At 40.7% G+C, this 27017-nt stretch overlaps 1 protein-coding gene across 3 annotated transcripts in view; it reads left to right on the top strand.

The window, feature by feature from the left end:
* Positions 1-940: 940 nt before the first annotated feature.
* Positions 941-27017, top strand: part of LOC145450189 (transmembrane protease serine 9-like) — a 163824-nt gene continuing 137747 nt past the window's right edge. The window contains exons 1-26 of one of the 3 annotated variants that reach the window (XM_080328694.1): positions 941-2631; positions 4956-5077; positions 5392-5484; positions 5559-5679; positions 6164-6297; positions 6424-6528; positions 6594-6720; positions 7314-7441; positions 7538-7639; positions 8458-8590; positions 8650-8760; positions 11102-11160; positions 14933-15090; positions 17686-17793; positions 17939-18096; positions 18563-18711; positions 20180-20324; positions 21126-21158; positions 21229-21344; positions 24083-24196; positions 24258-24390; positions 24469-24579; positions 24645-24706; positions 25196-25350; positions 25564-25674; positions 25980-26128. In XM_080328694.1, coding sequence (XP_080184820.1) covers positions 2556-2631; positions 4956-5077; positions 5392-5484; positions 5559-5679; positions 6164-6297; positions 6424-6528; positions 6594-6720; positions 7314-7441; positions 7538-7639; positions 8458-8590; positions 8650-8760; positions 11102-11160; positions 14933-15090; positions 17686-17793; positions 17939-18096; positions 18563-18711; positions 20180-20324; positions 21126-21158; positions 21229-21344; positions 24083-24196; positions 24258-24390; positions 24469-24579; positions 24645-24706; positions 25196-25350; positions 25564-25674; positions 25980-26128 — 3013 coding nt within the window. In that variant the 5' untranslated portion in view covers positions 941-2555. The remainder of the gene's footprint in view (positions 2632-4955; positions 5078-5391; positions 5485-5558; positions 5680-6163; positions 6298-6423; positions 6529-6593; positions 6721-7313; positions 7442-7537; positions 7640-8457; positions 8591-8649; positions 8761-11101; positions 11161-14932; positions 15091-17685; positions 17794-17938; positions 18097-18562; positions 18712-20179; positions 20325-21125; positions 21159-21228; positions 21345-24082; positions 24197-24257; positions 24391-24468; positions 24580-24644; positions 24707-25195; positions 25351-25563; positions 25675-25979; positions 26129-27017) is intronic. The other 2 variants (XM_080328695.1, XR_013918448.1) reach the window with 2 other exon arrangements.

The raw sequence follows: 27017 nt of genomic DNA on the forward strand, positions 1-27017 counted from the left end.
TTCACCTGTCTGTATACATACCTTTTTGAATAGTATATTCATATTAAAATGAACCCGAATATTTTCGGCTGACACTCGTCAGGGGTAATCGTCAGCAACTAGTAGAGAATTCGAAAGAACAGCGTATATCAACAATAGTACGATTGTTGATATACGCTGTTCTTTCGAATTCTCTACTAGTTGCTGACGATTACCCCTGACGAGTGTCAGCCGAAAATATTCGGGTTCATTTTAATATGAATATACTATTCAATTGTATATTGAAGTTCTGTACCTCAAAGAAGCTGTTCACATACCTTTTTGTCCATTTTCCAGAAAACTCCGAACTGAGTGTTGACTTTTTGCCTTTTCGGCATTTGGTATCGATGTCACCTACTTATCACTAACGATGACTAGAGTTAAAAGGCAATACGATCGCCGAATGGTCATAATGTGCGGCATCCAAGCATGTTGATGTATAAAATTTGCTGTCTTCTGGCTTTATAGTAAAAGTATTAGTATAGTAAAAGTATGCTTATCGTATAATATCAACATATTTAAAAGAAATGTTCTGGATAATAGCATATTACAAGTAGGCTTACCATATTTTGGAAATCAAAAAAGAGGACACTTTTTCAGAAATTTGCAACTTGTAGATCCGGAGTGAAATTCTCAAAAATCGGTTAATTTTTCCCACTTTGTGATCGGTTGACTAAAAAAAAAAAAAAGTCATCTTTTCGCTTAGAGCTAAAATCACCGTTTTTAACCCGTCGGAGCTTCACGTCTGTGCTAATATGTGGCATATCACTCGCAATTTGCTCTAAATCCTAAAAAAGAGGACAAAATCTCAAAAAAGAGGACAAAAGGGCGTCCTCCGAGGACACTTTCAAAAAAGTCAAAAAAGAGGACAAATCCTCTTAAAAGAGGACGTATGGTAAGCCTAATTACAAGCATATTTTCATTTACTAAGAATGGCATGATAGGCTGGATGAAATCGCCTGGCACCCTTCTCTATACGATATAGGCAATCGAGGCGAATTTAATTCTTTAACCGTGAAAGTTGGTTACAAAATAAAGGATCTACGAGACTATTACCAATGGCATCTCGTGTGTCGACTGTCGAGATCGCTTAGTGAACCATACTATTTTCCCAACTAAGCTTGGGACTGGATAAATCCTATCAGCACGCTAAATGCTACTTCATGCACGATGCAAACGTGTGTCATCCTCTCCCGATCCAGTCACATGCGCCGCTCTCCTTTTCATAAAGGATATATTAACTCGTCATGCACAATGAACTAGGTAGGATTCTTGTATAACTACCGACGTTCTGGAGCGGTATCATTTAGTCTCGTTCTCTACTGGTCTCTTGCATGGATTGTGGCAGACATTTTCGATGTAATAGGCCAATACACGGTTCCGTAATTACTGGTGATTTCTAGAGGAGCATGACTTGCAATGCAGTCAGGTTTATATCACACCTAACAGCCGAAATGGCGTGAAGTTAATTTTGGGATATGGGTGTCGAAATAAATAGCGAGTCTTTTTTAAATCATGACTTGCGGTTTGTATATTCGTGAGTCCTGCAAACTTCGTGTACAGTGACCGTCTTCCGGACGGGCACTCAAGATAATGTCGAAGCCACGATAATAATACCAATGCCATCGAGTATTAAAGTGTAATGCATATATGCTTTCTTAATATATATTGTCTTCCTCTTTTCACACTTCCCCTTCGTATCCATGAAATAGTCGCATCATTGATTAAATTTCACCTCGAGGTAAATCATAACATCTCTGTCCGATTCACATTGACACAAGATGTTTTGATACGGAAAAGCTGCGATTGGATATCATATACAAGGCTAGATTTATGTCACAGAAACGTAGCCCTTCATACCTCCTGCCCTACATAGACAGGGATAGCCGAAGTACAGACCATATAGCTAGAGACAGACTGAATGTAGGCCAATAGATGATTAAGACAGGGAGTGATCCACATAGAAAAGTATCACCGTTACCGAAAGATTGACGAGTCTAGAACGCGACTGCACGCACTGTTGCGCGAAGTGACCACATAGTATTCTACGCGTGTGAAGATTGCATGGGGATGTTAACACTCGTTTCAAATGACCCGCCGATTATTGAAGTTAGTTTCGCATGGCGGAGCCACGAAATATGCGGGGTAAAATACGTCGTAGGGTTAGACAATAAAGTGTGGGAACCACCAGAGGTTAGTTGCTAGATGCAAGAGTACATCTGAAGTAAAACTGGGAGTCGCCGTATTCCAAAACAGAGCTATCGGCGGAGTGTGGCATCCTTTGTCAAGACATTGAGGTGGCGAATTCCCTGAGTGTGTCCTGCATGTGGTTGATATACAATGTTCTTTCCAATTCTTTACTATAGCTGCTGGCGATTGCCCCTGACGAGTGTAAGCCGAAAATAATTGGGTTCATTTCAATATGAATACACTATTTAATTGTATAATGAAGTTTTCTACGTCCAAGGATCTCTTCAAATGTTGTGACCTAACATATTAAATACGTGCGTACATTATGTCTTTCCGAGGCACGCGTAATGGCTGTAAAATATTATATAGCTTTACTCCTCTTTCTATTCGGATTACTACCAAAAGCGACTCCTCTTGATGACCGTGAGTATTTGTATTTGTATTAATTTTGATTGCGACCACTTCGCTAAAGGTGTCGGTAGGCTGGACCACATCATGTATTCGTGTCAAAAATGTCATTTTCCCGTGATGTCAAATAGACATATACATTTCCTATTTTACTGCTGATAATAGCACTATAGCGGGGTGATCAGCCAGTTAGGACTGACGAGCCGCAATTTGTTTATATCAGAGGTAGGGAACTTATGGCCCGCGAGCCATATATGGCTCTTTTGATGATTAAATATGGCTCTTTGATAAAATTCAATTTGCAACATTATTTAAATCTTATTTATTATTGTTGCCGCAAGATTTTGATATATTTTCAGAACGACTGGCATCAGTATTGTTGTGGTTGATGAGACAAATGTTATGAGGTCAAGACAGTGACGCGTCCTGCCAGGGAGAGGAGCTCAAAACCTCAAAATCTTGAATCTTTCGTCATATATTGTCAGCCCAATTCAACGGATTTTCCGATAATAGTGCAAACACCCTACCTTCAAGTTATTTAGTGGAGTAGACCGGACAAATCGATACGAAGTTTACATAATGACAAAAACAAAGTTGCTGTCAATATCTTATGCAATATCATAATTCCCTGTACCCAATATTGCACGCCTAGAAAACTTGGATTGTACAATGCGCTGATTAATCAGGGAGAAAAGCAGACGTGGCGTCGCCTGCATGATTATGGCTAAGCCGAATTGTCCTTTGATAAAATGTCGTTTTTCATTATATTTCATGCTCATTGCTCAAACGTCGCACAACCGGTGATTAGTGCGGGCTTTAAAACATCACATATGTATACACAGAAATATGGCGCACACAACGAATCACATGTAGTGAACATCGATTTCGTTCCAACATGACGTCGCTAGTATCAAATTGTGACGTAACACTCTATTGGACTCATTTTGTGGCTCTTTCAGATTTCGAATTGAAAATATGGGGTTAATCTGGTTCTATTGACGAAAAAAGTTCCCGACCCCTGGTTTATATGGTAAAGAATCGCTACATACATATGGGAGTACAGAAATAGCATCTCCTATCTCTATCATAAACTCTGACCGCTCATTACTCGGATTTGGTGAAAATGTGGAATAATCAATTGTCCATGTTGGTAATTACTTATTTCATGGATGAAAATTTCCCACAGGATCGTAACGTCAAGGAAGGATCGTGACGTAGCGAATAAACATGACGTTACATTCACCAAGTCTGAAATATAGTGACGAGAGTCAGGAGCTTCTGCCATTATGCAAAACCAGGCCCAGGGGCAGGCGACATCTCCAGTCGGCGGGCCGAATTACTGAATTGATACATTAATAGCGGATTCATCCGCCTATATACATGAAATAAATTGCATTGAATATAAACTTAAGTTTAAAGCATAGAGCACAGAATCAGTATTCAATTAATTTATTAACGCCACGTGGTCGATGAAAGCTCAGTACAGACTGCACGAGCGAAAATGTTTTATCGCAAACGTATGTAGAATTGTAGACCCGCGTGCTACATTATCATGTAAGACCTGAAAGCGTCTGCGGGCCGCTCAAAATCCCGTCGCGGGCCGCATGTTGCCCGCCCCTGAACAGCCTATGAACACCAAAATTCTCCTCTCATTTTTGCTTAGCCATGACCTTTCTCGTGGCATTAAGACATTTTCGTTTGTCTAACGTAAATCTTTAAATGCGAATATGCCGGTATGAAATCGTCGTTATTCAAAGACAAATCTATTTCAGCCCGATTATTGTAGTAATAAGTCAAGCCTATAAGCTATCAATCAATGACCTCGATATGTTGAAAATGATTTCCATTGTGCGAAGATACTGCATGCCGCTATAGTAAATTCGTATATTCTGTATCGGCAATATTTCGGTAATTTGTTCGCGGCAGCGAACTTGAATTTTCTATTTAGTTAATGTCGGACGATACTCTTCATGACACCGAAATAAAATGCCTTATATATTTTCGGATCAATGTAGAGAACATAGACTTTTAGAGTATTAGGGATACGCGGCCTTTGTCACAATCTTAGAATAGAGAAGAAGTATACTATAATTATAATTGGATACACCGCGTTGTGACAACTGAAAATACACAATTCATAGCTTTGACGCCAAGAGAAGCACAAAGCGTCGAAAAGAGCTGCGGTTAGGCTAGGCCTATTGTTCTGTAACTTTCTACAAATCACTAGCAACATACCTGCTTAAATCGTCAGTTACAGTAGAATGCATGATAGACACATCCTTTTTCGATATTCAAAATAAGAATAACTTAACGATGTACCGCATGATGTGTCTCAACAGCTTGCAATGGAACAGAAGTCGTCGTCAACGGAACAAGTGGATCGATTTCATCCCCAAATTACCCGGACCTCTACGAAAACAACATGTTTTGCCGCTGGAGAATAAGTGCTTCGAACAACACGGTGTGGATACGATGTGCAATGTGCATTGTGCATGCATATAGCATGTGATAAATAACACGTTGTTGTGCAGTAGGGGGTATATTAAAACCAAACCTGGTTTGACCTTATCGGGACCGTGCCATGACATCACTATATCGACTCGGGGGTCAGAATAAATTGGCCGAAATTAGTGAATGGATGATATATATTGGGGAATCCGGCCGTACGGTCGTTAGACTGCCAAATGATTCTAAGCCTCAAATTTTCCTTTTGTTCAACCGGCGCCTGCCGGCTCAACTTTTTCCAACTACATGTTACCGACATTCTGTATTTAGAGGATAGAGGTGAAGTTCGAATCCTTATTTCAAGTCGAACCAACCAGTGCCAGTGGTTGCTATGACTATATTGAGTTCGCGGAAGTAAACAAGGTGCGTTATAAAAGTATATCTAAGTAATCAATTTTCAAGCCTCAGATATTGCGTTTGCATGTACACCAATATAGGAACTTTGCGGACTAACGGCTCCGCGGGGTTTCATCACGCCGAGCAATATGCTTTCGATATCATTTTTTACTGACGAATCTTTTACGTTGCGTGGCTATTCGTTCAACTGGACTGCGATCGGTGGGTAGTTGCTGTATATCGGAATTTGTGTTACGTTGTGAGGAACTTTGCAACACTTAATTAATAGCATGTAATAGACGATTAATAAGCCTTCAACTACGATTACTTTGTATCAGGGGATAGCGAAGTGCAGTTAATTAATTGACAATGTTATGCTGTCTCTCAGAATAAACAGTGGAAATTTGCCATACGGTTTTTGCCAGTTATGCTGAAAATATTTTCTCTCCTTGTTACGTTTTGACTGGCTTCAAGGCCTTAAGCGCACAACCAGACTTGTACAAACTACTGGATTTTCAAAATGCACAACTATAACTAGAACTAGAACTGCTCACGATCGAAGACATGACACGTTCTTGTCTATAGCTGATGTTGGTTATGTTTCATGTTTAATTACCGCCCGCGAAATGAATACTGCTGCTCGCTCCCAATTGATGCGCGAGATGGATGGAGAGATAGGCTCTATCAGTAGTAAAATGGTGTTTAGATGCATCACTGTTACCGGAACCAGTAACTACATATATCCACGGAGATTTCGGTCAAATTACCTCTCCCAACTACCCTAACGAATACGGCGATTTTCTGGAATATACTTGGATCATTAACGGATCGTCCGGAAAGGTATATATGGTTTCGTAAATTCGCAATCAAAAGAAGGCTACATGATGATCACATTACGTGCATGAAATGAGACTTTCGGATCAAATGATATGACGATTATCACATGTATTTTATTCCACAATACAGAGTATGTTGGTGGAATTCGAACCGATTCTGGACATGCAAGAAAATCCTGGATGTATCAATGACTACCTCGTTATCTCCGAAGGCTTGTCACCACCGAGCTCTATGGTAACGCCGCATGCCGGATTGAATGTGGACGAGTTTGACTAATTCTAATTGGTATTTCTTATTAGGATTATCAAGTCGTCATTTGCGGGTATACTTCACCGAAGGTATTTTTCTTTGACGACATCTACATCGTGTTCAAAACTGACTCCTCTATCGGCGGTGTTGGATTTTCATTGAACTTCTCTGCTGTTGGTAAGAATAGTTTTTCATTTTAGACACTTAAAGGCACTCCCTCACGCGTCTCCCCTAACCGCATGTCACTCCGCCCAGCGTAGTTATTTCAATCGAGCAGCTCATCTTGAAGTTATTCTGGAATAATGGTTGGGTATATCGCAGGAGAAAATGGATTATTGCAAACAATTATTTTCCAAAACTCTAACAAAACCTCTCTAAACAGCAATATGTTTGGATCAGTAGACTATTGGCAATTAAAATGAGTTTGCGCGTGGAATATTTCATCTCAGACGACCATTCCGTTTATGTGAGTTCGGAATTTCTAGCAGTTATGAAGCGAAACTGCCTAGTGGTTTCTCTTATTGAAAAATTCAAATTTCGTTAACACTAACAACCACTTTGCAAATCTGGGTGTTTCGAGGACCCCCTGAACATGCTTCGCAGACTCCCGATTGAGAACCACTGCTATATACCGTGTTCAAACTCTTCCCTTGCTATAGCTTCGGGAATGAGCAACGGACATGCTTCCAACTTCAATATATTCCAGAACCGTCGAATTCCCGAAGCACACTTACTTTTTAAAACGCTGTGATCGTATTTTATTGCTGTAGACGAACCTACATGCAATGGCGTAACCCAACAAAACGGGTCATCTGGACATATTTCCACGCCGCTATACCCGAATAAATACGCCCAATACATGGACTGTGAATGGCAAGTGGAAACCGCGGAAAATACGGTAAATTAGAATGCAGTACCGCAGATGTAAACAGTAAATTTCACAAAACCAAAAGTTATATATACATATTCGTACTGTAAACACTGTTTTGTTCAGGTCATCGCAGTGCGCTTCAACACAGACTTCTCAATTTTGTCCTTCGGCTGCTCCTTTGACTATCTTCAAGTATTTGACGGCACGAATTCGTCCTCCATACAAGTGAGTATGTAGAGGCGTTTAATCGGCAAATTACCGGACACGCACCGGGGATGACGCCAAAATAAGTGCGCCTGCGCCCTATGCCGCACAATTGTAAACACGTCACAAGGAGCGAATCGGCAACTCACTGGTAAAATTACCTACTTCTGATTTTGTTGGAGATATCTTACCGTCAGACGCGTGTATCCGAGATGTATCGCAATCAAAATTCTGAATTTTACCATCGGATCAAAGCCCATGCATCCATACTATAAGAGTCCGGGTTTCGCCGAAACTCACACGAATATTGAAGCCATGCGCCATGAACTCCAATCCGGTTCCGTGAAATTTGTAAATTCGAATCCGATCGACCAGAATTCGTCACATCAAACCCCATGCTATTCCCACTCTATCACAGGGGAGTGACAGTTGGCAGTGTATTGTACAAAGTGTATGCACACATATAACCTAAGAACGGCCTGAATACGCTCGGTTGAGCACAACCCGGACCGAACCCGACATATGACATTGCAGCCGAAAGTCAAGTGAAAATTTAATATCGATGATGAGTGGTTTGAGAATGCGGGAAGCTTAAAGCCTGAAATATTTTCCAATGTTGATGCAACTCGGCAGGATTCCCGCCTCCAGTCAGGCGGATCGCGGAACTTGGTAATAGCCCGCATTCACAATTCGCATTCACAGACACTTGTGTGAAGTCACGCATGACGCAGTCCTGCATCCAGATTTTACGGCCTTGCAACTCAGCTCGCCCTGACGAATACAAGCCAACAGCCTGGTTGCCAGTAAGTAACACATGGTAAAGTACGTAATTTTTCCAGTTCCAACATAACTTTTGTGGCGAACGAGCGCCGCGATCATTCGTCACAACTGGAAATCACCTTTATGTTCGCTTCGTGACTGCTGACATCAACAACGACAATTTCGGGTTCTCGATAAAGTGGGAGGCTGAAGGTACGCGGTGATACGGCAAAAATACAAAGACACTCGCAACCGATACATTTTCGTTCTAGTGAAGTGTGACGCCAACCAGTTCACGTGCTGGGACGGTACATGCATCTCAGATTCTTTGAAATGTGACGGTCAAGAAGACTGCCCAAAGGATATTGCAGACGAAGCCTCTTGTGAGTACATCTGCAGTTTGATCTCCGTATAAACAGATCACTGAAGCCTATATAGTTTGAATGCTGATATTATAGGACTAACATTAGACAAATGTGGAATCAGAGAATGGTCCGTAAAGAAGTACTTCTACTGTTTCGCTTACTTGCTCCACTTCCTCAAGTGGTTATGATGTTGGAGTACTTCTGCTTCAGAAATTTACGACATTACTTCTTCTACTTGAGTACAAACGGTGACTACTTTGCCCAGCTCGACTAAAACTCTATATCAGTGGTTCTCAACCTTTTATGTCTTCGTGGACCCCTTTTGCGCCGACAAGGACCCTGCGGACCCCACAAGTTTTCGTTCAAATTTAGCTCCATTAAAGCTAGTGACAACAACAAATTATCATCACACTATTTATGTGGAAATTGGGTAGACGGTAGCGAATTCTCAAGCTGCATTTCTTGAAATATGTGGCAGCGTCTTGAAAATCCGCGCCTTCGATTTGATATGAACGAGCGTCGGACATTTTTTTCTACAGATATAGGTGATGGCGAATGGCATAATAACGAGCGCCGACGACCTCTTTGAGTATGATCGCAGCATATATACCACCAAAATTGAAACTCCGATTTTTTCTGAACATATCACGTCCATCCTAGTCATTTTCATCTAGCAGCACATTTTGAAGTTGTCCTGGGATAGTGCTGGTTATGTATATCACAGGAAAATGGATTTTCGCAAAATATTTAAAGTCACGCTGATTGACCTTACTATTCCAACTTTTAAAAAAAATTCCTCAAATCCCAACAAAACATCTCCAATCGGCAATATGTTTGTATCAGTAGGCTATGGGCAATTTGGCAATTGAAATGAGTTTTAACAGTAAGATATTTCATCTCAGACGGCCATTATGTTGATGTGAGTCATGAAGTTGCAGCTGTAATGAAGCAAAATTGCTTGGTAATAATCAATCATTTGAAAGTTGAGAGGTTTCGCGGACCCCCGTGAAAATGCTTCGGGGACCCCCGGTTGAGAACCACTGCTCTATCTCGAGGTTGATGATTCTTTTCAATGGAAATATGTAAACTCTAAGCCAGTTGTTCCCAACGTGAGCTATATCGCCCCCAACTGGGCGATTTTGAACAAAGAAGGGGGCGAAAATACCAAAAAGGGTCCACTAGGATATATTTAATTTACACGGCCAACCAAAACGCACGTGCAGACAGCTTTGTCTGCATATGACGCGAATGTTGACTAAAAAAAGGTCAACTCAACGGAAACTACTCGAACAATAACCCTTTTTCAGATAATTCAACAGCGATCAGAGTTATGTGAATATATTTCCCGTTTGTATGTCCTCTTTTCCAGACGCATAGATATGGGGGGCGAATATTTGTGTCGAGCTTGATATGGGGGCGATGATTCGAAAAAGGTTGCGAACCACTGCTCTAAGCAAAAAGAGCGTGTATCCACACCGAAATGTTAGTACGCTAACACGAATACAGAACCTAACTCAAAATCATATCGCAGTCATAAATCCTACGTAAACCACGCGCATACCTTACCTTATTTGGATTGAAATATTGTACTCGATTCATAACGCAGTGTAAGTTTGAATTAGGTTATGGTTCCATGTGTTATGGGAGTATATTCACATCCGTATATGGTGGTACACGGCTGGAGATTCAAACACTTTTCGCTGAGATCGTATAGTTTCTTACTCTTCACGTAGAAAGAGCTATTTTCGTCCCCATTCACATTAGACCAAATTCAAAACCCAATTCGGCGTTGTTAGTGAGTCCAAGGGGTGTATTCCGCAATGTGAAATGTTACAATATAATAATTGGAGAGCTTCGTGGAGTTAGAGAATTTCGATAACTGGTATAAATCATTATGTACTGCCGAAATGTACTATTTATGAATACGTCGTGAACTCTCGGAGTAAAGACTTTGTTCTGTGACCAAAATTCACCCAGATATGTGGTTAAAGATGTATAAAATGCCTATCTCGGTTGATTTACCACACTAACAATGGCGAGATATACGAAGAGATCGATCGTAGTTCATGTTCTCTTTCCCCACTCATTCGAAGCTTGATTGAAATATTCGAACGCGTCCACGCCCCGCGCACTCGCGAGTGGGCTGCAATAATTTTGCAATATGGTTCAACTCTGGTACAAGTTCATGAGTAAATGAGCGATGTGTTCGACGTCGGATATTTAAACATGCAGATTGTAGCGTTGGCACTGCGATATAATTGTTCAAATCTCCAATCATAGGTATAATAAGTTTAGAGAAAAGATGTGCAGACCGACAAAGTTTTTTTCAAGCAAATGCCGTTACAATAATCGCGTTTAGGTCCTATCGCGGATTCAGAGCAATGCGGCATTTCGGAAATCTCACCGGAGTACAAATGGGTAAGATATTGTGATTTTCTGCCATCACATTCTATTATCTCCAACTGCTTTTAATAGGACAAATCCATGCAGACATGCCACAATACAAAACTATTGTACGCCTACAAAGACTTATTCAAAACAAAAATAAAGTAGGCTAGTATCCAATTTATGTGCCTATTTCGAAACGATCCATCATGTTCAGATTGTTCACTCTCCAATCTCCGAAATAGTATAGTTGAATAGTAATGTATAGTGAACACCAGTCAGGAATCTTCGCGCTACACCGTGCGCATAAACAGCCCTTTGAACTCCGGTGCCATCACGGAAGTTGTAGACTCGAAGACCCGTGGTAGCCAACGTATTGTGTATTGTATAGTTTAGTCTCTAGCAACATTTAACTAAGTCGGATCACGACACGATTCACTTACCTTACACACCAAATAATTTTTGCTGTTACTCTGGTAATATGGCTGAGAAGATGTTAGCGATTTACCCTGAGAACGAAGGAATGGGCGCTCATTGATATCACTTCTGTTTCGAAATAGCATTACCGAGCTCAATTAATTCTGGACAGCAGTAAAGCACTGCCGTGGTTGTGTAGTTTTGTGCCTAACAAAATCGAAACATCGACGTAAAATAGCACTATACAGTGTGCGCATTATACATTAGGTATTCGTATCCATTTGTTACGACTGATGGTTATTGCCATAGAATTTACTATAGCCCGTGTACGTCTGGACCATACTAGGTTTCCGTGATATTCGATGTTTAAACGAGTGAAACCGTTCATATGCAAACTATAAATGTTGCTTACGAAAATTTACTCAACAACATGTTGTTTGAAGCCAGCAGTACTTTTTGTTATAACATCCGGCTTCCCCACCCCGTAGCGATTTTAATGAGTGAGATATACATCCAAACGCAAGACGCCACCTGCCAAATTGCTTAGTTCGCCCAGGTACACCCGACATTAGGGGTGTTAAAAAACTCAGTCAGTCAGTCCAATTGAAATTTCGGTCATTTTTGAAATACTATAGTATTTACCAATTTCGTCACACCGACATGACCAAAAATCGTGTTCCAGATATCCCTGAAGAGGCAGGGATGTCTTTTCCACTTGTTTTGATCTTGACAAGGGCCTATGGTGGAGTTTGGATGAACTCACCACCCGTAATCGAAAGAAACATATGACACGGATTATAGCTGGAAATTAGTTCACTTCATTGAAATAGACACGTTAAAACGACGGTTAGATAATTTTCAAATAGAGTACTTTGCACCCTGAAATTAACGACTATGAAAAGAAATGAACTGACAATAAGCACGTAAAATACGGGCAAATATATTTCTGACAACGGTGTCTAGATCACAACTTGTCATAATGCGCTTCTTGATATAAGAACCATGCAATGCCCACACAGTCTTGCTTCACTTAGGATTTCGCGGTACGTTGAGCGTGACACCATGTCAACCTTTTTGTTTTATTTGAATGTTTATGATTCACAATGAGCAGACAATGGTACAGCGGTAGGACTATAAAGCACGCTACAAGGTGTAAAATGTCAAATGATAAGTTCTTCAACGGTGAAAAATCTACGATCGAAACGAAATGCAGGTTGTAAATAAATTTTGACTTCTTTTCCAATTTTGACATTTTTTGACCTAACGCTACAATTTTGACCTAATTTTGACTTTTTCTGACGTGTCAAACAAAATTGCCCTACTGATTACTAACATGGGTGTATTAGGTGTAGTCAACAATAATCTTGTAAAATAGTATCCCGGTACAACTACAAGACATAAAATTTTAAACTACAGCGGGTCGGATGACATGAAAAGAATTTAGCAACAAACTTTTGAGTGAGGGGCACTCTAGATATGGGTGAAAAGTTATACGCCATAATTAGGCATATCGTGGTGTAAATCAGGCCAGCGGCACTTGGTGCCAAAATCTTCCTTCCCACCTATTCCAATCGAAGAAAACAAGTCAAATACACCAATGCATCATATATTCAGAGCTCGATAAGAGGCCGCGTTCGACTCGTTTTCATTGATTGGAATTGGTTTGAAAGCAGATATCTGTAACAGAAAGGCAGTTTACCTTTTAGTCAGCCCCAACCCAAAACGTCGGTCTTGGGCCCCCATAGGGGGATAAACCGAAGTTCTGGGGGGTTCGCCCCCCCCCACCCCCTCAGCCTGTCCGATTTTAGCCGCTACTCATCATCTACATTGTTATACTGTTTAGTGAGTCACCTTATTTCGCCTAAACGCGCCAAGCGCGAAAAATTTCTGAAATTCATGTTTGAATCGGTCAATATCATCAAGAATCGCGTATATATTGCTATCAATTTTTTATCCTCTATCTTCTCACGTAATCAGATTTACCGGTAGAGCTGAGGGAGGTGTGTTGGAAAAGGTAGCACCCCTAAAAAATAATTCAACATCTTCGGGCGGACCGGTTGGTATATTGACTTCGTTACATGATGCTATTTCGTGAACCCCCATGTCTGATATGTCAAAAGGTATGGAAATCGTCCAAACATACTAAACTAAAGGAAGCACACGATTTCAAATTGATATTTCTTTACTGGCAAATGATTTTTCTCTTCGGGATAGCATTTTTCCTGTGGGGTTCGGATCGCCACGACAGGAACATTAGGCGCCGTCCATTTAGGCGCCTATGGACAATCGAACATATATGTATGTATCTCGGGGTTTTCGGTCAGCGTAAGGGCATTCCTTTTCGGCCAAGGTCTTCTAGATGCTGCTCGTTCTTACACACTTCTTGGAGTCGCATGTTACACGGCCTATAACTTCATATGTCTTGGTGCGTCGTGGCACAGTAATGGCCGACGCAGAAGTCTCCATTTCTACAAATCATGCGTATTTTTTGTTGGGGGAAGGGTATCCAGTATTCAAGGAATTTGGCAGCATTAAATAGCGCGCAGCGCAAAAAAATTTTCAAAAAGTTACATAAATTTTCAAAAAAAATTCTATAATTTATGTTAATGCACTGAATAATTTTGGGCCCCCTTCGAGCTCGGGGAGCGGCAGTTACGGTCCTGCATATACGTCATGGTGTAAATACACGATTTTTGTTCAAATGGTCTAAAATGGCGGTAGGAACCGACACACCCCCAAATTCAGAAATTAAGCATAGAAACAAACAAAACTGGATATTCAGCGTGATGCATAATTACATGATGGAATTATACTGTTGCTCACTTCGATGGCCAAAGCAATGTCTTTGAAATTTTGCGTCTGGTTGTACGTAGTTCTGTTAGTGGTAATTGATAATATAGTATTAGAATAGCTTCTTGGATGTTCAGAACTTCATGATAGTATTGAAAAGTATAGGCCTATCCATATGTTAATTTCAATATGAATGTATACTATGCAATAATATAGTAATAAATAGGAATAAGTACAACGCCTTTGTTTCGATGTCATTTTATACATCTAAAATTAGAGATAAATCGTTACACCTTAATAATAATATTATTATCTAGCAATCATTACGTTTTGAAAGTTCCAGTCTTCAAGTCGCTTCTGAAAGCTGGCGCTGATTACATACACATCAATCGCAGGTCACGTCGCGGAAAATACTAAATCGATATCGAAATACTTACATGTGTTCGCCATCTCTTTTATGCCCAGAGAGGATTTCGGGTTCAGCAGTCAGCACTCCCACGTTCATATTTGTCAAACTATCTTCCTCTCTCACGGAAAACCCGCCAACTATAGTTAATGGAGATAATTTACTTTGATTTATCGACTCTCATTCATTTAGCATTCGCGTATTGTTGGCGGGTATGACGCCGTGAAAGGATCCTGGCCGTGGCAGGGACTTTTTGGCATAGTATTTCGGGGAGAGGAGACCAATATTTGTGGAGCGGTATTGATTTCTGATCGATTGGTATTAACAGCGGCACATTGTATATTGACTGGGTGAGTGTGATCTATGTTTTCAAAAATAACCTGTTTGTTACTGCAAATGATATGGATAGCAGTACCACAACTATCAATACTGTCTCGCAATTAAATAATATTAGGAATCATCCGAAATCTTTCGAGACAGACATCCCTATTGCCGCAATAGATCTTACGCAGTGGTTCTCAACTGGGGTCCCATGGAACATCAGGGGTTTTCTCTGCCAGTCCCAGGGCTGCCCTGAAGGTTAAGACACACACTCAACTCATAAATATGATTTGTGATAATACGCCCGTCTTGGCCCTCATTGGTTGCAGGCATTTAGGTCAGATCGGTTGTGGAATTGTGACTGATATGGTGATACATCGTGACCAGTGACGTTAGCAGCGGAGTTGGAGTTCGAAACCGAATCACCGTTTAGTTCTTCTGAAACGCCAATCCTATCTCCCACATTTATTAGCTCATTTGTAATTAGGCAGTTGGTATAATGCTGATGCGTTTCGACTGAATAATACGACCGGGCCTTCCAAAGTGAGCCTTCGCATTTCTGAACTGGTATCTGAAAATGAGCAGAAATCTCATTTGATTTACACTAAATATTCATTATAATGTTTTCGTTTTGTGTGGAATTATATTTTATGGATTTGTTCTTTCAAGACTCTGATAATGCACAACAATTCTCTTCAACCATTTTCGAGTGGTGCACCCTTCAAAGTTGTAGCTTCGACTCACTCTGTTCATATTGCTTAATATATGTCTACCGACTAAAAAAGGTCGTCACTTTCGTCTGGCTGCCAAATATCGGTCCATCACGGAGGCTGATCACTGAAATTAGGTCGACAAAATCACTAGCTTCGACATCAGGATATAAACCACTGATTCCAAGTACAATGTTTCTCATGTGCACCCCATCCGGATTTTCATGCACGCGGGGGTGCACCGTGCGCGCTGGTTAAAGAGCACTGACCTATGGTAATGTATTAGATGTGTAATGCCGTGTTGGGATCAAGTCGAGCCAATCGATTTTCAAAGGCCACTCGAGTCAAGTCAAGTCACTCGTTTTTTGGGGTGTCTCGAGTCAAGTCGAGTCATGTCAAGTCAAGTCACGAGTCATGTCACGATTCAAGTCATATTGAATTTTTGAAGTACGGGTGATGATGCAAAGTTATTACATTTTGCTGACTGGTGGAAGGACAGATTAGTTGGCCATTTATCTTGAATGAAATAACGAATATAAAGTCAAATATGCATACAAAAAGGTGTTGTATCGCTCACACACACGTAGAACTACGCGAGTAACTGTATAGCTATATGCTACAATCTGTTATTATCATCCAATCGGGATCGATGAGAAGCCTCGAGAAGTTGAACAAATTGATGTGGTACAATGCATTATCCATCTTCACATGCGTGAGAATATAAACGCATACACGATATTCGTTCGATTTAAATCATACAAGAAGGTTGGTTAAGGTAAGCACTGCGCAATGTAAGCACTGAGCTGTCTGAGAAACAAGGAAACGTTACTATTAGATTAATACACTGCACACACACACACTACTGCGACAACGTAAGCTGTGATCCTTTCGTTTGCGGTCAATTTATTGTGATGTAACAATGGAGGATCATTGAAACATATAATCAGTGAATGACTGGTTACTCTCACAAGTGACCCCGGCGTATTGGGAACAATCCGAACATACAAAAGATAGGGTGATTTGATTGACACCGTTTACTTAATGACTTGAAATTGACTCGCGAATTTTGCTCCGAGTCATGAGTCAATCCACATATTTTAGGCGCCGAGTCAAGTCAAGTCAATTTTGCAAAGTGACTCGAGTCAAGTCAAGTCATACGAAAGCGTTGACTCGAATCATCCCAACACTGGTGTATTGAGGTATATTCTGTGTATCTCAGCGAAAATATTGGGTACCGCGAAGGCCTGCAGATTAGCGTAATTGTTCCACCGGTTGATAAAGGCTATGAACGACTGGTCTCTATACATTCAATAAAAACATTTACTTGTGTTTACTTTGGGATCACACGGCAGGAATCGCATGAATAGTCCGTATAGCAGGATTGTTTATGTAGCTCACGTGTTGACGCTGTTATTATTACGGATATGCGCTCAGATCACAGTTTTGAATATACACTATACAGCGCTTGCGCTGTTCCACTCTAGTGATGTTGGTAGTAATGTTGTTGGTAATGCTAGTTGATAACGTAAATATCGCGGATGTACATAAGGGTTTATGACATAAAAACAATGTATAAACTGAATTCAAAAAATATCTTCTGCATATTCGATAAATATGAGTTCATAACTTACTCGGGTATACAATCGAGCTTATAGACTTAGTGACTTCCAAGTCGCAATGTCAAGCGTTTTCCTCGAAAAACATTAAAAAATAATCACCATTCAATATTCAATTAAAATGATACGGTGCGGTGTGGATGTTTCGATGATGCCCTCCTCAATCTGAGTGCCTTCAAAATGTCCCTGCTTTTCAATTCGACATGAGCCTGTGGAAGCACGGATATAAAATGTACAAGTACATAGAAGAAAGCGGATTCGTATAGCCGAAAAGACATCCGATATTATCCGTTCGCAGTATCGAGCACTTTTACATCAAGTTCGGCGACCATGACACAACCGATATCGACGAGGAAGCCGAACAGAAGGTGTGGGTTCAGCGAGCTTTCGTTCATCCTAAATACGAGTGAGTCATTGAAACAACAAACCACAGATCCTTCATTACCAGCGCCGTAAAGTGATATTATCCTTTACCGCGCCTTGTAATGCAAGCCGTTATTCAATTCACAAAATCGAACCCAGTTCACCAGAGAACTCTATATTTTTCGTAGCTGGATCGACGAAATTGGTTTTATCAACGGTTACGATATCGCGGTGCTCTACCTGAAGACTCCGGTGAATTTCACAAAATGGGTGAAGCCGATTTGCCTACCCAAGTACGAAGTTATGGACGGTGACACCATTGTTTTGACCGGATGGGGAAGAACTAGTGAGAGTACCCAAATATCGAAACAGTGTATTCAGCTATTCTGTCCGATGACGAATTTAATATGCTGAGAGACAGTCACGGATGAGCCACGCAGTATTGAGATGTAGCTATAATCCCCTATAGCTTACATATAACATAATTCAATCAAGTTTCACTCTTGAAAGATAAAGTGAAGAAAGATAAACCTCGACTCGCCAACAATATACTGGTTCTCGATCATGCTGAAATATCATGCTACTTCGGTTGTAAATAAGACTTTGGCTCGTTTTCGATGTAACCGCAAAGGGTATTAAGGTTCAATACTGAAATTTCGTTCCTGACCTCCGAAGATCCGTAGCAGTCCCGAAATACTGCCTACGAATTAGAGCCTCTCGCGTGCCAAAAACGTGAATCCAACCGACAAGTTGATACATTTATAGGCGAACGAACCGACGCCAGAAATCACCGACTATACCTGCATTTTCAGGGAACGGGGGACCAGCGAGTGCTACCTTGCGACAGGTAGTCGCACCAGTGGTGTCTAGAGAGAGATGTAGTGAGTTGTCTAATATTCCAAACATGTCGCCGTCGATCATATGCACTGGACTACCGTTCGGCGGAGCTAGTACCTGTCAGGTAAATTTACTGTCTTTAACACATATGCCATTGCATTTGTCTTTATTGAACAATGTAGTCAAGGTCACTACATTATGTAGCATCCTAATAATGCTGCATTGGGGAAATCACCGTCACCTTTTGAATATTTGCATATACTAAGTGCATGCCTATGTAAGTATAAGCCTATGGCAGTGGTTCTTAAACTTTTTAGACCGTGAACCAAAACGGAGTTTAATTGACATCTCGCGACCCAAGTCTCACACGTCAAAATGAATGCATTTCTAATGTTAGGATGCTACCTTTGACGGCTATGCATGGAATGGAGATAAAGGTGTTGCTGTACGCAACGCAGTTCCGCAAAGTTCATTGAGAGGGTTAGTTACACGGTTCCAAGACACAGGTCAATCCTACTTTTTAGTTTTGACTTGAGTCAATTTGAATTCACCACCGAGTCAAGTCCGAGTCGAAGTCAAGGGTCGAGGTCCAGGGTCGAGTTCAAGTCATATATTAGTGTTGAGACTCTCGAGTCTGCTCCGAGTGATTGTGTTCACCATTCAGTTTATAGTTCAAGACATGTTAATTTGACTATTTTACAACTCTGCTTGGGTGATATCGAATTCCTCTTACTAATAATGTATAGTCATTTTCCTCACTTCAAACAGTTTCTGGCCCTATTTTACAAATACCAGTGGTTCCCAACGTTTTTGTTGTCACGGACCCCGATAGACAGATTAGTAATTCTGCGAAGCCCAGCCTAAATTTTGCCTGAAACTCAATTAAAATTATATTGGCTATTTTAGGAATTATGCTACTCAACTACTGTACTGTGGCAAAATGTTGTTGCTGTGGTCGTTAAAGAAAGACAAACAGAACGAACGAACGTAGAAACAACAGTTGAATACACCATGAGCATGAAGTTGAATAAACAATTGACAGAATACTAAAATAAAGAAAGTATAGAAAAAGCGTGGAAGTATATATGAATGAAGACAAGAAAGGCTGTCGACTGAAACACGCTACATCTGCACAGCAGGAGAAGAGGGCCATAGGTTTTTATCGGGAATGGCGCCTAGCACTGTTAGTATTTGGTCCCTTTTGCACTGCCGAGTATTACCCGCGCATGTTACAGATTTCCAGAGAAAGAAAACCACTGACAGACAAATCTTTATCACGGCATCATACCATTCCGTGTATAGCACAAAGGTTCAAGCCATACTGTCGTAAACTCTTTTCTACTGTCCCGCTTATTGGCAAGGGTACCAAATACCTTGGATCCCTAAACTTCCACAGAATATCGCGAGTAGCGCGAAGAATTTTTTTTGTTGCACGAAATTCAGCTAATATTGCATATATACTAAACACTCGCTCTGGTGCGGTCGCGACCCATACTTTAAATACCCCTTTCCTATGGTAATCAAAGTAATATTATCCAATACAAGATATATGGGTTGTTATGGTAATCGCCTGAACGGACTGTATTATAAAGGGCGATTCTGGAGGGCCAGTGGCAGCGTTGCAGAATGGAACCTGGGTAGTCGCGGGAATAACATCGTTCGGGTCGTTTTGCGGTGAATCAACCATTCCAGGATCTTACACAAATGTGCATTATCTACTTCCATTCATTGTTGACGGTAAGCTGTCTTCGCATGCCGTGCATGCTATTTCTATTACATACATATATTGCATAATCTTCAAACTTGATTAACCCTTTGGAAGGAAACGCATGATTTTGATACGGGTTGCCTGCATAACCGATTTCTCCATATTGACACACCGTGGACGACGGTTGGTAAGATTTTTGAAAAGCTGAGATTTCTCCATCTTGAAAATTTTAGTTTCACCCAAAAAAGTTAGGGAATTTGAAAAAGTGATTATCACAGTGATCCTATATCGACAATCAACACAGTAGCCTATATATATACTAGGACCAATGATCCCTCTAATTCTTCACGAGTCTGCGCGCACTAACCAACTCACTGCGGGGTCCATTAGACCACAGTGCGTAACGAATAAAATAAAGGTCATCACTTCGGCTTTTTGTGCGCATCTTAGATTTACTGTGCGTAGAAACCGTGTCAGCCCTGCACAATTGCACACGCGCGCAGCTTAGAGGGAGCATTGACTAGGACATATATATGTTCTTAATCGGGGTTCCGGTAGCCAGTCTCGGGGATTAATTCGGTGTCAGCACACGCACTCACCTCAAACATAAGATGCGTTTCAAATCCAGCTTAATTTTCTAAGTCATTTAAAACTTTGTATTTTTCCTCTGTTAATATATTAATGGAAAAGGCTTTAAACTCTTACATTTTTAAATTCAGAATAAAATAATATTTATTATATTTATAATCGTATTGGTGATTCCGTATGCTTCTTACTATAGGATATATGAGTACGCTCCTCGAGTCACTACATGATCCATTACATTTCAGTGATGTCGAACGGCTTGACAGAAGTCAATGCAGGTGAGCATTTTCCCTTTTTTATATCTGTTTTTCACGATCGCTGCGTCTATTTGATGAATTTTTTACGCAGTGAGCCGTGTGATAAGAGACAAAACAAGTGGGGTGATTTCATCTCCAAACTACGGTGTCGGGAAATACCCAGGGGGCGTTCATTTGCTTTGGTATATCTTGGCAGAACCGCAGAAGGTATATGTTAAAATTAGCGATATTCGGACAGTGACAACGGGATTTTAACCTATTCAACCCGGATGAATGCTTTGGATAAATATGATAGCAGAGGTGGCAAATCAGAATGCCCATATGCAGCTATATTCATCAGAATGTACATGCAATAAAATACCGTGATAACCCCGAGATGTTTCGAATCACGAATGTCTATTCGGACCGAGACCGTTCCACAGACACGGGTAACCACGACAAACGTTTCCACCAAACAGTACAAACGACGTTTCTCTCAAGGCACATCGCGTTTGTATGAAACGATAACGTACCCGAGAATGAGGATCCCTTCCTCCTCGCATGCCCAAAATATGATTGGCCACGAGCATATTTGATTGATTTCTGCTTGAACTTGAAAGTTGAGTTTACCACATATAACCTTCTCGTGCGGCCAGAACTTCTATCGCCTGTCGTTGAGTTCTTCCTGGCCAGCAACATGTTGATTTAAGCATTTTTTTTAGATAAACGATTTGAGACATGTAATACGATTTTCTTTTTGTCGTGGCCCACCAGACCGATAAAATGATAACCGACACAATGTCCCATCTTCACAATTAATAATAATATTAATAGTAATAACCACTACTCATGCCTCGTAAACTCACGGAAGCAGTGAACTGCGAGCGAATGTGAAGATCTCGAGCAATCGTGCTGTGCAGTGAGTCGCTACACTTTACCATCGACTCCGACTCATCCCTCTTATCGTAAAGAATGTGTATTTCCACCCGTGTACCACCCCTGATATACGGGTGTGAATATGCACCCAGCATGCCACGTGGAACCAAAATCTATACCTCAGACTTATACCGCGGTATAAATCGAACACAACATTTTAATCCAAATTATGCTTGCACGTGAACGCAGGAACGCATTCACGTGTCGTAGGCACTCAGGATTCACGACCGCGATATAATTCTGAGGAGGCTCTGTTTTCCTGTGCCACCATTTTTTGCCCTTTGAGTGTAAATGCACACTCTCACTATTTTCTTCACATAATTCCGACTCCTACAGTCATACAAATTAGCTTCGAAAATCATATGCCACAGTGACGGGTAATGATTTTCATGTACCCTTTATGCATTTGAAAACATATTGATCATGATAACACATTGTTTCATTGTGACGTGACTTCACTGTGCAGTAAACATCGAAGCAGTCATTACAAAATATCCTTCCTTGTTTTATTCGTTATAATTTTTATTAACCTAGATAATCCGCGAATACTCATTCCGACATAATTTATGTCTCATCCAGTATAATAAAAAGGCGGATTAAAAACAATCCAAGTGTACTTCTAGTTTCTGAAGTATACTTCAAGTACATTTTGCCTGCTCGCATTACTTCATCTAGTGGTTATGATTTTTTACACTACAACTTCTTCTATTATGATAGTATACTCGACACTCTTCAGTGTTTAAGATTATTATCAGAAATATCAAGACCGAAACAGCACTTCGCCAGCCCACCCCCCAAAAGAACCGTTAGTCTTGGGCCCCCATAGGGTGATAAACCCAACTTCTGGGCGGATTTGCCTCCAGACCCCCAATCTTCCGCTACCTTATTACCTGTGTTTGAACCAGCGATATTTGATGTACTGTTTGGTGAGTCAGATTGTGACACCAAGCCGCACAAAAGCGGATATTTTCCATAATTTAGGGTTGAATCGGGCAATATGATCGGGAATTGCATATATAATCATACATATATAAATTTTTATCCCCTCTCTGCTCACGTAATCAGATATACCGGTAGAGCTGAGTGATGTGTCTTGGAAAATGAGGGCCGGTAATATAATTAAACACATTCGGGCGGAACCGAACCGTTGGTATAATGACTTCCTTAGATGATGGTATTTCGTAACCTCTTGTCTGCTATGTCAAAAGATATTGAAATCGATCAAACGCAGTAAACTAAAAGACGCACACGACATCAAATTGTGATTTCTGCAGTGGCAAATAATTTTTCTTTGCGGGATGGCATTGGTCTTGTGGAGTTTAGATTGCCAGGACAATAACATTTCAGCACAAGTCATTCAGGTGCCTATATGGACAATTAAACATATATGTATATATATCGAAGTTTTCGGTCAGCATAAGGGCAGTCGCGCATAGCGCGAAATAAATTTGAAAAATTTGCATAGATTTTTAAAACAGAATCTATAAATTATGTTAATTCACGAAATAATTTTGGCCCCCTTCGAGCTCGGCTCCGTAATCGGGGGGTTGGGGTGCGGCAGTTACGGTGCTGAATAATATTACTGATATCAGTGATAATATTTTACTGCTTCTATGGTTGGTACTTGGTACTGCTTCTATTCTACTGTTTTCAATTTTCCGAGATATTTGAAAGCGATAATTGGAGTCGCAGTCGGAGTCAGGTGCATGTTAATAATATTCGCCCCCAGCCATATACAATAAAATACTCAAATTGTTTTGGAAATCTCATTTCGTGATTTTATACATCCAGAACATTTTCATCGAATTTCGTATTATTCGTAGATTGAATATTGCACGCCAAGGTCGGTTGTATAGCCTATACTTGCAGTTGATTCAAATCAAAACATCGCAATAGTCAAGAGCAAAATAACCAATTCCTCTCGATAAATCCTATTTCGTGATTTTATACAACCAGCTTCTTTTGAAGAAATTTCTTATTAATAACAGCAGGTTTAATATTGCCTGCCATATTCGGTTTTATACTTACAGCTGATTCAAATCAGATTTAACGAGGAATTCAGAATCGAGCAAACTGTATACAACTCTCCTTGCGCAGGGGACTATCTACTAATTTATGACGGAAGCTCGACTCTCTCCCGTAAGGTACCGTATCTGACGAATGAATATAAAACGGTGTCCACCTTGATGTGTTTTTGATACTCAGTACGGAGACAAACGCATATGTGGTTACCGGTCACCGCTTGATTTGGAAAGCCAGAGCAATGCAGTGATTATAGAATTCCATTCCGATAATAGTTTCGAGGATGCGGGATTTTCACTATCATGGGAGGCTGTAGGTAATGGTTTCTATATCATTGAAATAAGATATGCCTTGTGTTATCCAATGTAATAATTTTGCATCATTCACATTACAGACGCATGCGCATCGAATGAACTCCGTTGTTGGAACCAAACTTGTTTGCCCGAATCAATGAAATGCGATGGCGTTCAGAGTTGTCCAAGTAACAATGATGAATTGGAATGTGGTTAGTATCTTGTTAGCATCGTCAATGAAGTGATCCGTGTTAATATCAACCGTATCCAAATATAGCTTTAGGTACTCCGGGATCAGTGGAGTGCGGGAAATCGGAAGTTGCTCCTGAGTTCCCGTTCGTAAGTCATTCGTTTTAAGTTGACATCTGCCGCCGTTTTGACGGTCGGTTCCATATGATAGTGCACTCTACCTCCGTCCCATAATATGTGCCTGGGCTAAGCCGATCTCGTTATGAATGATAATTAACAATAGAATATTCGTTACCGGTTATATGATTATAAGAAGAACTAATCAAGTATGGCGGAGGTCTTCTGGATGTCTACTGCAGCTCTGTTCTTCGCCGACGCAAAATATAATGCCAATCACACATAGTAGCCTATATATATAATAGGTGGAAAATAATTGATTGTTAACAACCACGAAGTCAGGCCTCTCCACGGTAACTATCTTTGAGTCGGACCGTGGTGCACCAGACCCTTAAGGGAGATAAGCGCCACTACAACTTTTAATCATATTAATAATAATAATATTAATCTTTGAGTTCGCAGAAGCATGGGATAAGAACATTTTACATGTCCTATTCTTATGCAATGTACTTTGTGCCCTAGACCCCCCTTATTGTCGGGGGACATAATACGGTGGAAGGTTCGTGGCCGTGGCAAGTTGGACTGTATCGTAAAGACGGAGACTCTTATAGATTCACCTGTGGAGGGACTTTGATGTCCGAGTATTGGGTTTTAACGGCAGCCCACTGCATAATCACGTAAGAATCTGTACGTCGGACTCTTTTCATCCTTAATTACAGATTACTTGGAGTAAACTGACATGAAGCCTGCGTATCTTATGTGCACATGTAATGACATTTAGCAACTTATATTTATACACTCTCATTTCCACTTTATTCCCCGTTTGTTCTTCTCCCGCCAATATATCGATGCGAATCATCGGGTCACATAATCACGCTTTTTTGGTACAGTCCAGATATGCAGGTCGCCATTGGTGACTACAACAAAAGTGCTAATAGTACTTCAAGACACGAAAAGAGAATAGACGTAACAGCAGCTTTGCAGCACCCAAGCTACGGAGGGTGAGGACTAATGATGTTGATAATATTATGATGTGAAGACCGATTTAACTTTTAACATTAATAATAGTTTGCAATATGTATATTTATAATATTCTCGCCAATTTGACCAATGATGATAATTAAATCTTATCAAGAAACTGGTCCAATAGACTGCCTTTTAGCAATGAAGAAGTATAGTGTCTGTATGTGTTACTAAATTGAAGTGCGGAGATTGGACGGATCGATGAATTCTATCCCCATCCATTTAAAAAATGTGAGTGCAAATTAAAATAACAGCGCAATTATTTTCTGTTGTGCACATAAAGATCCGTAAACGACGACATAGGATTTCTGAGACTAAAAGAACCAGTTGACTTCACTTCAAAATGGTATAAACCGGTGTGTTTACCGCCGAAAGGGGAGATGAAACCCCCGGTGGGTGCAACATGCATCGTCACTGGCTGGGGTGTAACTGGTAAGTGTTGAATAGATTATCTAATGTAAAGTTGATAACAACTTACAAGAAATGCGACAACCCTCGTACACACGCTAGTTAGCCGAACATTCGATTGCTATCATGTGACGGCTGTCTATCAATGAAGAAGCTCACATCCTCAAATAAGTCCGTTCTCCAACTTCACGATCGTCCATTGATCGCCATGAAGTCTAAACAAAATCGAATTATTCAACGATGCCTATCGAAATATCGCTACTATGGGCGTAGGGCCCTATATCGAGGGTTTGGGCCAACCAGCGACGGTTTTATCGCTGCCGATCTTTTTTGCACCGCACTTGTCCTCAACGTATGTTGACCAAACCTCCATCTCTTTATGTGTCCTGGTGCGGATAGGGTCAACCCAGAAATGCCTGTATATGATATAGTCTCGCACCCGCAGCATATTGCCATCCTTAGACTATAGCTTCCAAAAGGTCTCTAGCGGTGTTAAGCGATACCAAGAATGAACCGTTCTTTCCCAATTGCGAATACGGTTAGAATTATTGCTGTGAATTATGTGCATTAAAAAACTATCGGTGCCGCAGTTATGGCCCTTCCTCCCACTTCCATGTCCGATGAGATCCGCAAGTTAGAGCTTTTCACAGAAACCAATGTCAGACAAATCTTATCATGATATCAAACAATTTTTTCAATACAAAAGTCCGTGCATTTTATGATCAAGTCATATTGTCGTAACCAGTTTTCTGCGTTCCCCGCTTATTGGTGATACTACCCGCGGGAAATTTGGCAAATATTACATGTATATTGAAAGATCGTAGTCGCGACCCTAATTCACACCCTTCGCGACCCATACATTAAGAACTTCCTTCTCTACATATGGGACCGAGCTATATGAGAGCGATGAAGC

This window comes from Botryllus schlosseri, chromosome 11, assembly GCF_051294905.1.
Source record: "Botryllus schlosseri isolate E-star chromosome 11, Bs_hap1, whole genome shotgun sequence".
In the NCBI taxonomy this organism is placed as follows: Eukaryota; Metazoa; Chordata; class Ascidiacea; order Stolidobranchia; family Styelidae; genus Botryllus; species Botryllus schlosseri.